This window comes from Aotus nancymaae, unplaced genomic scaffold (genome assembly GCF_030222135.1).
Source record: "Aotus nancymaae isolate 86718 unplaced genomic scaffold, 86718_ANA_hifiasm-v0.15.2.pri h1tg000053l, whole genome shotgun sequence".
In the NCBI taxonomy this organism is placed as follows: Eukaryota; Metazoa; Chordata; class Mammalia; order Primates; family Aotidae; genus Aotus; species Aotus nancymaae.
The window spans coordinates 27,900,404-27,916,339 of record NW_026988467.1 but is presented as its reverse complement, the minus strand read 5'-3'; the positions used below and the strand labels follow the sequence as shown (position 1 = coordinate 27,916,339).

Here is a 15,936-nt window from a genome sequence, read left to right as displayed (position 1 = left end):
ACGGCTGGCTTCTGAGAATGCGATTGCCCCTCCCCACTGAGCTGCTCCCTCTCCCCCAGGGCAGGGATGGCCACTGTTCTCATTTCAGGGAGCATTCTGCCAGAGGCAGCAGCTTCTTAGAAGCAAATTGGTGTTGAGTAAACCTCTATCTTCTGCCATCATTTGTTCTCCCAAGCCCACAGTATCTAGAACTCTTGGAGAACAAGGAAGCAGATTTCCTAGTGGCAGAAAGAACACTCCACTCCACCCACTGTGGCTGAAATCCCCCTGCACTGTGAGCTTAGTGAGAGCAGGGGGCTCTCCTGTTCACCCTGGATCTCCACTGAGCCCACAGTGCCTGGCCATAGGAATGCTCCATTATGATTGGTAGAATGAATGAATATTTAAAGAGAGAGAAAGGGAAACATGAGGAAACTTATCTCCAAGATCTGAAGTCCACTCTGTGACCTCAGTGAGGAGGAGTTGGCCACATACTTGAATCCTTTCCTATTGATTCAGGGTCTCAAAAGGACTCGGCTTACTCAAATGTCCTGGGGAAAAGAACTGGAAGGAGGAAAGGAGAAAGGAGTTACTATTCCTTCAGTTTTTTAGCCTCTAGTTCTTTCCTGGTGCCAGTAGCACATTCTCTAGCAGAGGCATCCAGATGGCAGGGAGGGTCCAGGAAACAGCTGATGATGCTGAGCAGGCCTCCCTTGTCCCCGCTCCCCATGGTCCCATGGATCAGCAGGTGCTGCAGCTCATCTCGTTGGCTGGCTTCTGGCTACTCATTAGTGCATGGTAGGCTTTCCATTTGTTATCTTTTAATCCTGATAACCCCAAGAACTTGATGGCCTTCATCTATTTGGGAGAAAAGGAGACTCAGAAGGGGGAAAATGAGCATGTTCCAGTTATCTAGCTAGTAACTGCAGGCCTGGAATTTAGAATCAGGGATCTTTCTAAAGATATCACATCTGAAGATGTCAGAGGCATTCTAACCAGAGTGACTCCATCTTGCACAGATGCTGGGTAAAATGAAGCTGAGACTGGCTAAGATGTGAAATATTCTTAGTCACAAAATGTTTACAGTTAAGGGAACAGGTTAATAATGTTTACTAAACAGACATTTCTTTACTTCTCTAATAAACTTGCTTTCACTTTATTCTGTGGATTTGCCCCAAATTCCTTCTGGTGTGAAATGCAAGAACTCTCTCTTGGGGTCTGGATTGGGACCCCTTTCTGGTAACAAAGACACCATGCACCAGGGGCATAAAAAGAAGGGATGTCCAAGACTTGCTGGTTCTATGGCAAGCAGAGGCAGAAAGAGCCCCACCATCATTAACAGCAAATGGGAAAAGTTCCCAGTTGCAGATATTAGGGGTGGGATGGGGCAGGGGCAGTCAGCATCCGTAGACTTAGACCCTGAAGAGGCAAAAAAGGAGGGCCATGTTCTTGGATCAGCAGAGCTTCTAGCTCAGCTTCTTTAGCCTCTAGCTCTTTCTCGGTGCCAGTAGCTCATTCTCTAGTGGAGGCATCCAGATGGCAGGGAGGATCCAGGAAACAGCTAAAGATGCTGAGCAGGCCTCCCTTGTTCCCCCTCCCCATGGCCCCATGGATCATCCGGTGCTGCAGCTCATCTCATTGGCTGGCTTCTGGTTACTCATCTCTCCTCTTCTCCATTTTCCCAGCCTGTGGTTGCCGTGGAAACATAGAACAGTGACCTCACCATAGGATGAGGGCTGTGGAGATGCTGTTCTTGGCAGGCACTGGTCTTGCTGCCTGCCATATGTTATATCCACATCTGGATCTGTCAAGGGCAAGACAGGGGAGCACAAAAAGTGACAGGGCTCACATTCTCCCCCAAATGTAGTGAGCATAACAGAGCTAGAGGATGCAGGTACTCAGAGGGATGAGGAGAGAACTGTACATACTTAGAAGGAAGAAGGATATAAACCAGGAGGAAAGGAGATGGGGTGCGGCTTATGGGTTAACCTCAGTGACCCAGGTCTGTGCATGGTGGCAAGGTGGGGGAAGGGCAGTGAGGGTAGTTGGTCTGAGGTTTGCCTAGCAGAGCTTCTCAAAGCCCCATGCTGCTCAACTTGGACAGGCCCCAAGAGAGGGAGCAAATGGATTTTCAGGCAGTGCCCCCCACAACCCATCCTAAAAGCCTCTATAGACCTCTTTTCACAGTTGCAGCAGTTTCTAATCCTGTCCCAGAAATAAGAAAACTAAGGATTAAAGAAGCAAAGCAATCTGCCTTGGGTAACTAACTCAGCAGGCAAGCTGCAGAACTCAGACTAGGTCTTAGGTGTCTGCACTACCCCTGGAGATAATAACAATAGCAGCAGGAGGAGCAGCAGCAGTGAACATTTACTAAGTCAACCATATTCAGCATTTAAATGTGTTATCTCAGGCTAGGCCTTGTGGCTCATACCTGTTGTAGTCTCAGCACTTTGAAAGGCCAAGGCAAGCAGATTGCTTGAGGCCAGTAATCCAAGACCAGTATGGGCAACATGGCAACACCCTGTCTCTACCAAAAACAAACAAAAGCACACAAAAAATTAGCTGGGCATGGTGCCATGCACCTGTAATCCTAACTACTCGGGAGGCCGAGGTGGGAGGATACCCTGAGTCTGGGAGGTCAAGCCTGCGGTGAGCTGAGATCATGCTACTGCACAGCCTGAGTGACAGAGTGAGACTCTCTTAAAATAAAGAAATAGGCTGGGTGTGGTGGCTCATACCTGTAATCCCAGCACTTTGGGAGGCAAAGGCAGGTAGATCACTTGAGGTCAGGAGTTCAAGACCAGCCTGGCCAACATGGTGAAACTCCGTCTCTACTAAAAATACAAAAATTAGTTAGGAGTGGTGCCCCATGCCTGTAATCCCAGCTACTCGAGAGGCTGAGGCAGGAGAATCACTTGAACCGGGAGGTGAAAGTTGCAGTGAGCAAAGATTGTGCCACTGCGCTCCAGCCTGGGTGACAAGAGGAGACTCCTTCTCATAAAAAAAAAAAAAAAAAAAAAAAGACTCAGAGTGCCTTAAGTGAATTGTCCAAGGCCACACAGCTAGTACTCAATGAAATTCAGATCAGAGCTGGACGCGGTGGCTCACACCTATAATCCCCAGCACTTTAGGAGGCCTAGGTGGGTGGATCACGAGGTCAAGAGATCAAGAACATCCTGGCCAACGTGGTGAAACCCCGTCTCTACTAAAAAATACAAAAATTAGCTAGGGATGGTGGTGCGTGCCTGTAGTCCCAGCTACTCGGGAGGCTGAGGCAGGAGATTCACTTGAACCCGGGAGGCAGAGGTTGCAGTGAGCCGAGACTGTGCCACTGCACTCCAGCCTGGTGGTGACAGAGCAAGACTCCATCTCAGAAAAGAAAAAGGCTGGGTGTGGTGGCTCACGCCTGTAATCCCAGATCTTTGGGAGGTCGAGGCGGGAGGAGCACCTGAGGTCAGGAGTTCAAGACTAGCCTGGCCAACATGGTGAAACCGTCTCTTAAAAAAAAAAAAAGAAATTCAGATCAGAACAAAGATCTGCCAGCAGCCATTAGCCCAGCCCCAGCTTTCCATCACTGCATTATAAGGGCCACCACATAAGGAGACGGTTCTAGTCCCTGGCTACATAGTCCTTGAGAGAGGAGGACCTGTGACTGAAGGCTATGACCTTGAGTCAGAAATCATCTTTTTCCCCTCCTCCTCTCCTGGCACCTGCTCCAACAGTGAGATCACCAAGGCTCCATGCCCAGCCCTGAGGCCTGTCCCTGTAGCTTTGGCAAAAATGACCCTCTATGTCTTCTGGCAACTGGACTGTCCAAAGGAATCAAGAACTTAGGGTGGGGAGAGGGCTCTTCCTTCCTGGCCTTGTTCCCAGAACAGTCCAGGGAAGGAAAAGGAGGCAGGGTTTGCACATGGAGAAACAGAGTCCCAGGAAGGAGGATCTGCCATACTAAACACACGTGGCAGAGTTGGCAGCCTCAGGGCTCCTGTGTTGGCTCCTGCAGGCCAACCCTGGATAGGCTGCTGCTGGCTGAAGTTCAGTTCCGCACTACTCCTTTGTGTGCTGAGCCTCCTGCCATCACTCAGAAACTAATTTAAACCTCACTTCCTTTGAGAAGCCTACACTGAGCCTCAGGTCAGGACAGGACAAGACCCCCGTTAAAGTCACCACATTAGTTTTGTGTTTGGCTGCCCAGAGGTGAGTGTGTTTCATTCCCTGTTGTCTCTCTTCAAAGCAGGGCCTGGTACAAAGTAGGTACTTTAATAACTGCTGAATTAATGAGTGAACTCCTCAGAGCTTCAGCTTGTTCACCTATTTTAAAAGAGAAGATAATACAGTAACACCTATTTCATGGATTTTGTTTTAAAAGTTCAATGAGGCCAGGCGTGGTGATGTGTGCCTACAGTCCCAGCTTCTTGGGAGGCTAAGGTGGGAGGATTCCTTGAGCCCCGGAGTTTGAGGCTGCAGTGAGCTATGATGGCATCACAGTACTCCAGCCTGGGAGACACACTGAGAGACCTTGTCTCTAAAAAATAATAATAAAATGAAAAGTCCAATGAAACAATATACCTAAAGCCCTCAGCATGCAATAAATATCAATACAAGGCAGGTCTTATATCCACTCTAAGTGCTTAGTAAACTATACAGTGTCAAACCACTGCACAACAGGCTCTGGAAAGGAGGCAGCAAAGTACCCAAAGTGCAGGCGGTTTGCTAGTGTGAACAGGTCAGAGAAAGGGCAGCAGGTGGGGAAGGCAGCAGTGGGCCTTGAAGAGCTGACCGAATTGGCAGAATTTCTGAAGGAGGGTGAACTGGGAAGGAACTGAGCTAAAGCTTGATGCTGTGCGGACAGACTGGAAAAGCCCGGAGCACTTGCAGGGTCGGGTGGGGAGTTGGATGGTGGGGTGGGGTGGGGTGGGGCGGGAGAAGGGCCAGCAGGAGACATTCTGCAGGGAGGGGCAAGCACGTGTGAGCGTGCGGGCGCGGACGCGAAAGGTCAGGCTTTCGCTCAAAACAGGCAGAGGACAAGGTCAGCTCAGCCGCAGACGGAGCCCCTGGTGATTGTCTCCGCCACCAGGCAGTGGGAGTGAAGGGACAGCGCGGGCTTGCTAGGCTAAGCTTGCAATCTGAAGCTCCATTCACCCCCTATTTCTTGAGACCTTGTCAGTTCCCCTCTGAGCCGCGGGCTCCTCACTTGTAAAACGAGGACGGATGCCTGTGCCAGAAGTCAACCAGAGTTTTTCCCGGCGTGGGCACCAGCCCAAGGTCGAGCTTTCCTTTTCTAGTCTCATCTCTACTCTGACCCCAAGCTCAAAGAGGGACTGGGCTACGGAAGATATCCATGGCATGCGCCCTAGCTCTCCGGCCGGTGCTGGCTGCTTCCTTCTCAGATTCCAGAGTGCCTAGAGGCCAGGAAAGGGAGATGGTCCTGCCAGCCTGGGGTAGAGACTCGGGGGCCAGGCACTGGCGCTGACGCAGGCAAGCAGGGCGCCACTGACTGGTCCCCTCCCACCTCGGCGGGTTGGGGGTTGGCGGACCAGCTCCTCCTGGGTGAGCCCTAGCCTGGGGCTTCCTATTTCGGGAGCCGGGGGCGTGGGCCACGTCTCATGTGATGCGAGGGCTATTTAAAGCGGCAGCCCGGGCAGGGAGCCGCCGTCCGAGTCTTTGCACGCCTGCTCTCTCGCAGCTTCTGTCTCAGCCTAGCCCAGCATCACTATGGTGGACGCTTTCCTGGGCACCTGGAAGCTAGTGGACAGCAAGAATTTCGATGACTACATGAAGTCACTCGGTGAGCAAGCCGCGGCGCTCAGGATGCTGGCTTGGGGAGGGGCTGGTGGCGTGCCTAGCCCCACGCAGGGCTCCTGCTGCATCCCTCTTGGTTAAGACTGGGGAGTAGGGGAACGCGGAATGGCAGCCTGGGCTAGAGCAGGTGGAGCCTGTTCGGAAGGGGCTTTCATGGTCCAAATCTGGTTAGAGACCACGGTAGGGAGGTGGAGGAAGGAGGCAGCTGTGTGGGAGGCTCTTTCCAGGAACAGGGATATATGATTTGGAGGTAGAAGGAGGGTTTGGATAAAGAACACTGATCACAGGAAGGGGAGTCTAGCCAGGGAAGAGAAAGAACAGGGGCATGGGTAGTTTAGAAATTGGAGGAGACTGAACCCAGAAAGGGAATAGGGCAGCTAGGGAGTGTACTATGACCTTAAACAAGTAGGAAATACTACCTAGGAGGAAGATTGGTGGGGAAAAATCGTGGATCAGTGAATCAGATTTGAGGAGGAGGTAAGACAGGGACCTGCAGTAAGCAGCAATCCCCATCTCTCTATGTTGGATTAGGGAAGGGGATTGTTGCTGGAGAATGTTCTTTCTCACCAGCCAGTCTGACCTTGTCCTGCAGTGATATGTAACCAGGCCTTAATCACCGTCTGTGAGCCTCGTGGTAGGGTGGGGCAAGAGGCCCATCATCAGCTGGGCCTTTCCTGCAACCCAAGGCTCACTCACCTGTGCGAAGGGTAGGCAGAGAAAGCCATTGACTGGACTTCTATTGTGCAGTAGAGGGTGTCAGAGCAAGTTCAAGACCTGGGAGGGAGGGTGACTGGTTTAGGAGGATGTGAAGAACTGCTGTAGTGTTGAGATGGATAAGAATAAGGATTCAAAGAATCTTACAGATGAGGAACTTGGAGATTCCCATACCGTCTGGTTCAACAGGGAAATTGAAACCAGGAGAGTAGAAATGTATTATAACAATTCCACAGCAGAACTGATATGAAAACCTAAGGTTTCTAGATCTGTTACCCAGAGCTCTTTCCACTACCCTACAGGCCCTGGGAGTGGGAAGCAAAGTAGGAACTGCTTAGCTAATGATTGACCTCAGCCCTTCTTCTACTGCTTTGGTCTTAGATGGAGAGGTCAAAGCTCTTAACGGCCCCTACCCTACCCTGGGCGCTATGCCCAGTAATTCCAGGTGGGCAGTCATTCTTAGAGGAGCAGCCCCCCAACCCCCACTAACACACCCCAGCAGCTATTGGGAAGTTGGAATGCCCAGATTTAGTTCCTCCTTCCAAAGCTAGGCCAGAGCCAAGTCCCTGAACTGAGCTGAAACAACTTTAACATTGTTGTTCCCTTATTCTGCCCAAGTTGGGGGGGTGGGGGGCGATCTCCCTAAAGACCTGTTATTTTTCAGCAGCTTATGTTAAGGCAGCCTGCTTTCTTTTCATAGGAACGGGAAGCCTGGGAAAAGACCCTCCTCAGCTCTCAGTAAATAGCACAGGCTTCATTTCTAAGTAGAACCCAGATCTCCCTGAGTCTCCTAAATTCTGTCAGCTCAATATTCTTAGTTTCTCTTGGTTCAGCCCCTCACTCATCCCACAGTGGTTTCCTTTTCAGATACTCTATACCTCTGGGTAGGTCCTAAGCAAACAGAGCTCCCAGTGCAGTGACAAGGTCCTGCTCTGTGCAGGGGAGTGTCATTGGCCTGACTCATCCTGACACCAAGGGGCAAGGCAAAGTTCCTCACTGGCCAAACAAGGGTAGGCTGACAGCATAGCGGCAGAGGCAGCCCCTTCCCCTCCTGCTGTAGACCTAGGGCTCTCAAGAGGCAAAGAGGTCCCGTCTAGTACCAGTGACCACAGGCACAACTGGTGGCCTGGATTGAGTATGTGCTGGGCAGAATGGCCTAGTGGAAACAGTGAGTCGTTTTGGAGCCTAGATTCAAATCTGTCAGTAGTTTACTCCGTTTGAATTTAGACGAGACATTTCACTCTTTATTGTAAATTGGGGATAATCTATGCTTCAGGGCTGTTACAAGCATTAAGTACACAACTCACGTAGGGCACATGTGCAGAGTACCTAGCTCCATTAAGCACTATGTAGCCAGGCACATTTGGAGACTACACACACCACTTCACTACACTGGGCTGCCTCCTGCCTCACCTTTGCCTTGGAGGACAGCTCAGCATAAGCTGCTGGGGGGAGAAGGGGCAGTCATGACTAGTTCTTTGTTCTTTACTTGCTTGCAGGATACTTAGGACTTTGCCCAGTACCCAAGGAAGCCATGCTTGGGTCAGGAAGATAGTCTCTGTAGAGCCTTAGACTGCGAGTCAAGAGACTTGGGTTTGAGTCTAACTCATTGTTTTGTTTTGTTTTGTTTTTGAGATGGAGTTTCGCTCTTGTTGCCCAGGCTGGAGTGCAATGGCATGATCTCAGCTCACTGCAACCTCTGCCTCCCGGGTTCAAGCGATTCTCCTGCCTCAGCCTCCTGAGTAGTTGGGATTACAGGCATGCGCCACCACGCCTGGCTAATTTTGTATTTTTAGTAGAGATGGGTTTCTCCATGTTGGTCAGGCTGGTCTCAAACTCCCAACCTCAGGCAATCCACCCACCTTGGCCTCCCAAAGTGCTGGGATTACAGGCGTGAGCCACCGTGCCCAGCAGAGTCTAACTCATTGTTGCTACCGCTTTAGGCTCCTCCTCAATCTGTGCAAGAGGACAAATACTTCCTTTGTATGTAACTCCTAGATCATAGATAACAGGCTTTGAAAATGTTGGGTTGCCACATATAAGGGACAAGAGCACATTTAATGCTTCTTAGTTTCTGGGTAAAAACTTCCGAAGGTGGAAAACTCTTATTATTCCTAAGGCTTTGGGAGGTAAAGTCTGTGTTTCTCAGCCTTATTATTTTATTATTTATTTTTTTTAAGAGATGGGGTTTCACCATGTTGGTCAGGCTGGTCTTAAACTCCTGACCTCGTGATCCACCCACCTCGGCCTCCCAAAGTGCTGGGATTACAGGCGTGAGCCACCATGCCTGGCTCTCAGCCTTATTTCTAAGGCTTTGAGAGCTTTTCAGATGCCCTGGAAAGAAGCCTTATGCTCCAGTCTTGGGAGGTGGTATGGCTGAGCACTTAAGCAAGCTCTGGAGTCAGACAATTCTGGGCTTCAATCTCAGATTTGTGACCCTGGGCTTTAACTCTGTTTTTTTGCATCTGTAACGTGGAAAGTCTTCAGAGGAACAGGAAGAACTAAATGAGATAATATGTACAGTTCTTACCACACAAAAAGCTTATAGTACTTAACAGTAGCTTTTTTTTTTTTTTTTTTTTTTTTGAGATGGAATCTCACTCTGTCAGCCAGGTTGGAGTGCAGTGGCACAGTCTCAGCTCACTGCAACCTCCACCTCCTAGGTTCAAGCAATTCTCACGCCTCAGGCTCCCGCATAGCTGGGTTTACAGGCACATACCACCACATCTGGCTTTTTGTATTTTTAGTAGAGATGGGTTTTCACCATGTTGCTCAAACTGGTCTCAAACTCCTGGCCTCATGTAATCTGCCTGCTTTGGCCTCCCAAAGTGCTGGGATTGCAGATGTGAGCTATCAAACTTGGCCCAATAGTAGCTTATTCTAATCCCAGCTCTGCCACTGACTTGCACTGCCGTTCCTTAACCATCTCGTCTGTCTAATGGGATCAGTAATCTGTGTTCACCAAACAGAACTAAGGGCAAGACTGAATTTTAAAATTCCCAATGCAAAGGCTTTAAAAGATACAGTCCTCCACTTCATCATACCCAGGCCTGAGAGTTATTCATTGAGTTTCTTGAATACTGCCTCTCTACTCCAGCTCATATTCTCATAACCTTCCCCCTACCCTCAGGTGTGGGTTTTGCTACCAGGCAGGTGGCCAGCATGACCAAGCCTACCACAATCATTGAAAAGAATGGGGACACTATCATCCTAAAAACACACAGCACCTTCAAGAACACAGAGATCAGCTTTAAGCTGGGTGTGGAATTCGATGAGACAACAGCAGATGACAGGAAGGTCAAGGTAAGTCAGGGAAACAGGGGTCGGGAATGGAGAGTGCTGAGACTCTACCTAGGCTGGTAGTCTTGGCTCCCTGGTATTGTTGCCTGAGGGGTGGACTATCATGGAAGATTTAAATGAAACAAGGTTCATAAAGTCTGTGTAGTGCTGGAATGCCACTGATGCCAAATACATGTTAGTTCTGTCCTCTTGTTTTCTTCCCTCCCTTCTTGGGATTCATCTACTGGCTGCCTCAGAATGGGCAGTGCAGAGCCAGGATGTTCTTCTGACCTCAGTATCTACTCCAGCTCCAGCTGGGTGATCCTGTGCAAGGTGTGCAGTAGTAGCTCTAGGTTTCTTCCCCCTTCCATAGATGGTGGAGTTATCTGCCCATGGCTGTGACCTGAAGTGCTTTAGGAATGATGCCCAGAAGTCAAGGCCCTCCACTGAGTGAGGTCATTGTGGCCTCCAGCAGCAAAAAAGGCAGCCAGGAACAAGAAGCACCTACTCAGATGCTGCTTCAACTTCTAAATCTCAGACATGGCCAATGACCCTGACAAATTATTTCCGATGTTGCCAGCTGACAGGCAGGAAGAGCTATGTTGTGGTACAGGGCATTCGTCTTGTCATAAATGTGTTTGCAGTGTCTTGCCACCAAGCCTTAGCCCCCTCTCCCAGGGTCCTGCCACACTGCAGTGGCTGTCTTGACAGCTTGCCTCAGACCTTCCAGGCCAGGCATGGGTGCAAGAGAACTTGGAGGCTTTGACCTCTATAGGGTGTCCCTACAGCAGTGTTCTATCATGACACTATCATTCAGCCCCATCAGCTGTTTCCTCTTCCTCACAGCTGTCCCCAGAAAGGATAGGATCAGGTGGCTGGCAGCAGAGCTGGGGATGGTGCCCGAAGATGGCAGTCTACCTTGGATAAAGGTGGCTGCCCCACCACATGCCCCTACCTCCTTGGGCTTGCCTACTTTCTCAAGGGGCAAGAACCCCAATTAAACACAATAGCCCTCTAGAATCCCTAGGGCAAAAATATCTACTCGGAGTAGGCAAAAAAAAAACTAGGGGAACGAGAACAAGGAGTAAGGTAAGAATAAAGACAGCACACTAAGAGACAGGCCCCATATTCCTTACCCCCTAAACAATACACAGAACCTTTTCAGATTCTCCTACTGAACCACCTTGCTCATCAAGATCCCTTAGTCTGGCCTTGTGGCCCCCAAACTCCTAGGAGATACCTGGAAGAGCTGCCAAATGAGAACCAGCTGATGTATGCTGGCAGCATCCAGAGCTGAGGAACAATCCAACGGCATCCAGTCCCAGGACTGCGGTTGGTGTCCTCTTGCCCTCTAAAGAGGGCACATGATGTGGCCTAGGAAGAGGTGTAGGAATACAGGGGAGGAAATTATCCAATATTTCTTATCACAAAGGGTCTTTTAGACATTATGTGTACTAACCACAAGACTGGAGAAACATTCTCAGGACTACTCCACCTCCTCAGTCAGTCTTTCCCAGGGATAGACTAGTAAATCCCATCTGTATCTGAGGGGAACAAGCTGTTCAAATAAGTGTCTACCTTGAAGGGTTCTGATGCTTCTCAGAGCCAGGCTCTCTGGCTCCACCATACTGCCTCCCTCTCTCTCCTCGCCTAATACCTGAAGGCCTCTTCCCCAGCAAGGCAGTAGTGGTGAAGAAGCTGGAGGTGAACTAGATGTCCTGCAGGGCTGGCTGGGAGGTGGATTGCCTGAGCTCTTGTCCTCACACCATCACTAGTTTGGGTCAGAGGCTGTGTCCTCTGTGGCCCCCGTGTCCAGACTCCATCCTGCCCCTCAATCCTGACTAAAGTCACAGCTCAGGCCTCTACTCTCTTTCCACAGTCCATTGTGACACTGGATGGAGGCAAACTTGTTCACCTACAGAAGTGGGACGGGCAAGAGACGACACTTGTGCGGGAGCTAATTGATGGAAAACTCATCCTGGTAAGATGGACAACTTTGGAGCCATATCTAATTGGTTTTTACTACTGCTCTTTCAGCCAAGCCTGTTCTAAAAAGCCAAGTCCTCCCCCGAGAGCCACAGAAGCTGGGACAAGAGTGGTTACAAGTTCAGGGTGGTATCAGGTGGGAATTTTCTGTGTGGTGGCTTTGGACTCACACAGGCTGGGGCTCAAATCTTACCTTATAGGCCTCATGACTTCAAATCACCCTCTCCAAGTGCAACTGTAAAATGGGTATTAATAATACCAACCTTGTAGGGCTGCTGGGAAGCCTGTAAGAGACAGTGTATGCACAGCACAAAGCATCACTGATATAGCGTGTCCTTTGTTTGGTCTTCCTATGTTTCCACCTTGCCTCACCCCAGGAAGAAGTAGAAAATGGCCAAATCTGACCCCAGGCCCTCTAGGAGAGGCTCCCATTGCCTATCTCAGCATTCCCTTTTCTCTCTTCCCTAGGACTGCACTGTCACTTGCATGAACAGGCTGGTGAATGGTGGGGACACTGAATGACAGCACAGTCCTTTCTTCCCCATTTTAGTCCTACCCCATTTTCATGCTTCCTATGTCTGGCCTGCTGCAACTATTTGACTACTGCCTGGGTAGTAGGAAGTACCACAGCCAGGCTAGCAGATCTGTTCAAGCTTGGGGACTTCACTTGGAGCCTTGACTGAATTCCCCCCAGACCTAGAGAGCAACCAACTGTGGATTCTGCCTAACTGCAGGGCCTCACGTTTTCACCTGGGCATATTCACTGCACATCTTCTTGGGTCAGCATAACGTGTTAACTGCATTCTTGCACTCATGTGGGACAGTAGTCCCCTTGAAGTTTGGAATGAGGTGCCTAGCTTTGGTGGGGATGTGGTATGCAGGACCAAATTCTCAGTGGGCAACTGAACTATGGTGAGGCCATGGGTCTGGCTTTATGATGCCAGACTGGATGTTTGGAGGTACAGGGCTCTGGCCCTGGTACTACCCTAAGTTAGGGAAGAATTGGAGTTAGTAGCTGAATACAGTCCTTTCCTGAGTCTCTGGACATTTTTCCTATTTGTCAACTATATACCAGGCACCATCTTGGGCACTAAGAATGAAGGAAGCCAAATGGTATAAGGGAAAAAGAAACACTCAAGGATCCTGACCAAATTACTTCCTCTCTAAAGGCTAATTTTTCCAAATCTCTAAAATAAGAATTACAATGCCTATCTTAAAGATTTGCTGTACATATCAAAAATATTATGTATTTTATATATATATACACACACACATATATATATATATAAATATACATATGTGTATATATATATATAAGTGCCTGGCACATAGTAGGTACTCAAGTGACAATTATCAGGAGGAAGGGAGGGTAGAGTGCTTGCAATGGCCTTCCTGGCTCACTCCCCATCTGACTCTGTCTTTCCTTCCAGACACTCACCCACGGCACTGCAGTTTGCACTCGCACTTATGAGAAAGAGGCATGACCTGACTGCACTGTTGCTGACTCCTACTCTGCCAGTCGGCTACCCCTCGACTCAGCACCACATTGCCTCATTTCTTCCTCTGCATTTTGTACAAATCCACAGATTCTTCTAGGGTCAGGTGCCACTGGCCTGAATCCACTTCCAGTTTCCATTGTGTATGTGGTTTTTTTGTTAACGGCATTCATAGGGTGCTCTGAGGTCAATAAAGCAGAGCCAAGGCCACCCAGTTGCCTTTTTGCCTTTGGTAACATAACTCTGGGAGTTTTGGTTTCCCCTGTGTGTCAAAGAGTGGGCAGAAATAACTGCCTGAAGGTTACTCAGGAAGAAGCACTGGATGGGAGACTGAAATGGACAGTCTCAGAGACTGATGATCAGCTGATCACCTTACACATTTAATAATAAAACAGCTGTACCTACACCTTGCCTTTACACTGCCCCCGTCCATGGTCAAATTTCCCAGTTCAGTCAGTGATGGGGCTTCCCCAGGTTTGGCTGTTGAACTGTCACTTCAGGCCCAACCTACACTGAGAGCTCTTGGGCCTGGCTGTTCTGTGAAACGCTATAGGCTCTCCCTTTCCAGAATTCAGGTTCAGGGCACAGAACCCAGGCTTGTACATGGTGGTGGGAGAAAATGACCACTGGCCAAGAAGATTGCTTATCTATGCACCAGGCTAGTTACTCACGGTTGCAAATTCTTACTACTTCTCTAATCAACTCTGAGGGAAGAGGGCATCTGATCATTACAAAAGGGAGGGCTTATAAGTGATCTCCCAAAAAGGCTGCGACCGGCTAGAGCCTTTGGCTCTGTACCTCTGCTGGGCATCTCTCCAAAGTCTAAGGTAACATATTAAATGCTTTTGTGGGCTAGTGCAGGCTCAGTGACTTTAAGTCTGTAAGTTGCCCAGGAAGAAGGATTATAGGAAAAAGAACTTTCAGTAAGTTTAAAACCAAACACATTTCCATTTAGCAACAGGAATTTAAGCAGGGACCTGAAGTGGAATCAACTGATTCACAGAGTAATAAATACAAAGTAGAACAATGATCTTGGCTTCAGCTGTCTGGTTCAGTGGTCTGCTGGAATGCAATACACAAGTGACACGCAGATTGTTTTCTAGCTGTGGTGACCACTGGATGTCACTTCTAGCATAGTAGAACTATGTTAGGAGGAATGGGAAAAGTGAGCACCACCTCTCACCATGTTCTGCCTCTTGCTGCCAGTCTCTCTCTGCTCCCATGTTGGATGCAGCAGAGATCACCCACCAATCGGCCCAGAACAGACCAATAGGAAGGGTCCAATCACTCTTCTCCAACTACAGCCAGACTCACCTCCACAACAGTCTCTGGCTCTAGCCTGGATTCTTACAGGAATCCAGCTCTGGCAGTGGCAGCTGGAAAGGATAATGGAACCTCCTGCTGAATGAAGGAAGTTGGGTGAATGAATGGGTGAGCTGCAGGGTTCACTTGCAAAGGGGCCAGGAGTGATAAGGAAACAACAACTCATTCAGGCAGCTGCTTCTGATCTCTAACTCCCAAACCTGCCTGTTGCATGAGGGGAAGCCATCTCCATGGAAGAAAAGTTAATGGGGTGGGAGGCTATATTCTCACTATTGAGTGTTTCCAGGAGCCTCAAGGCACGAGGCTCCTGGTTCCTTACTCTCAACCACCCCACACTCTTTCTACTCTCACTCCTTGTGTTTCTTCTTGTGCTTCTTCTTCTTTTTCTTCTTCTTTGCTGCCTTGCTGTCTTTTGATGTATGCCTTGCCCTCTTGCCTGCATCACTCTCAGAGTCTGAGCTGTCAGAATCAGACGACTTCCTGTCTCTATGTTTCTTTTTCTTCTTCTCCTGAAAAGAAAATATTAAAAATCAACATTGTAAGTATACATTTGCTTTAAACAATCATAGCACATAACTGGCCAGGTGCAGTGGCTCACATCTGTAATCCTAGCACTTTGGGAGACCAAGGTGGGAGGAATGCTTGAGGCCAGGAGTTCAAGACCAACCTGGCTAACATAGCGAGATTGCATCTCTAAAAAGAGAAAAAAGAAAAACTATAGCACATAATCAATAGGGGACCACTTAGTAATTTCTTTTTTTTTTTTAGACAGTCTTGCTCTGTTGCCCAGGCTGGAGTGCAGTGCAGTGGCATAATCACAGCTCACTGCAACCTCAATCTCTTGGGCTCAAGCGATCCTCCCACCTCAGCCTCCCAAGTAGCTGGGACCACAGGTATGCACCACCACACCCTGCTAATTTTTGTGGAGATGGGGTTTTTCCATGTTGCCCAGGCTGGCCTTGAACTCCTAAGCTTAAGCAATCTGCCCACCTTGGCTTCCCAAAGTGCTGGAATTAAAGGTGTGAGACACCGTGCCCAGCCACCACTTAATAAAGTATAAGACATTAAAAACAATAAGGTAAATCTGTAAGTACCAACAAGAAAAAAATAGCTAAAACATGTTAAGAAAAAGAACCAAGACATAATGAATGCAGTATGTATTGTAGATTCTAGTGCGTATAACATATACATGTGTATTTATATATATATGCACATGACATAAAGTGTATATATTACACATACTTGTGTATATTTAGTATACACAGAGAACACTGAAAAGGAGACATCAAACTGGTAATAAGTGTTACACATTGGGAATGAATTGAATGGGGGGGAGGATATGGGTCTTTCACTTTTT

At 48.8% G+C, this 15,936-nt stretch overlaps 2 protein-coding genes across 5 annotated transcripts in view; one reads left to right on the top strand and one right to left on the bottom strand.

The window, feature by feature from the left end:
* The first annotated feature begins 5,617 nt into the window (after positions 1-5,617).
* FABP3 (fatty acid binding protein 3) lies at positions 5,618-13,466 on the top strand. Its single transcript, XM_012439870.3, has 4 exons — positions 5,618-5,767; positions 9,626-9,798; positions 11,654-11,755; positions 13,191-13,466. Exons 1-4 carry the CDS (start codon positions 5,695-5,697, stop codon positions 13,242-13,244), a joined length of 402 nt encoding a protein of 133 aa, XP_012295293.1. The 5' UTR covers positions 5,618-5,694; the 3' UTR covers positions 13,245-13,466.
* The window catches only part of ZCCHC17 (zinc finger CCHC-type containing 17), a 79,830-nt gene continuing 71,998 nt past the window's right edge, over positions 8,105-15,936 (bottom strand). For all 4 annotated transcript variants that reach the window (XM_012439868.2, XM_064363598.1, XM_012439867.3 and 1 more), the window contains exon 8: positions 8,105-15,088. In XM_012439868.2, coding sequence (XP_012295291.1) covers positions 14,927-15,088 — 162 coding nt within the window. In that variant the 3' untranslated portion in view covers positions 8,105-14,926. The remainder of the gene's footprint in view (positions 15,089-15,936) is intronic.

Excerpts from the sequence above, each read along its gene's own strand:
- FABP3 (XM_012439870.3), top strand. The coding sequence starts at position 5,695 with ATGGTGGACGCTTTCCTGGGCACCTGGAAGCTAGTGGACAGCAAGAAT. Across the intron at positions 5,768-9,625 it reads TGACTACATGAAGTCACTCG|GTGTGGGTTTTGCTACCAGG; the intron begins GTGAGCAAGCCG and ends CCCTACCCTCAG. Across the intron at positions 11,756-13,190 it reads TTGATGGAAAACTCATCCTG|ACACTCACCCACGGCACTGC; the intron begins GTAAGATGGACA and ends CTTTCCTTCCAG.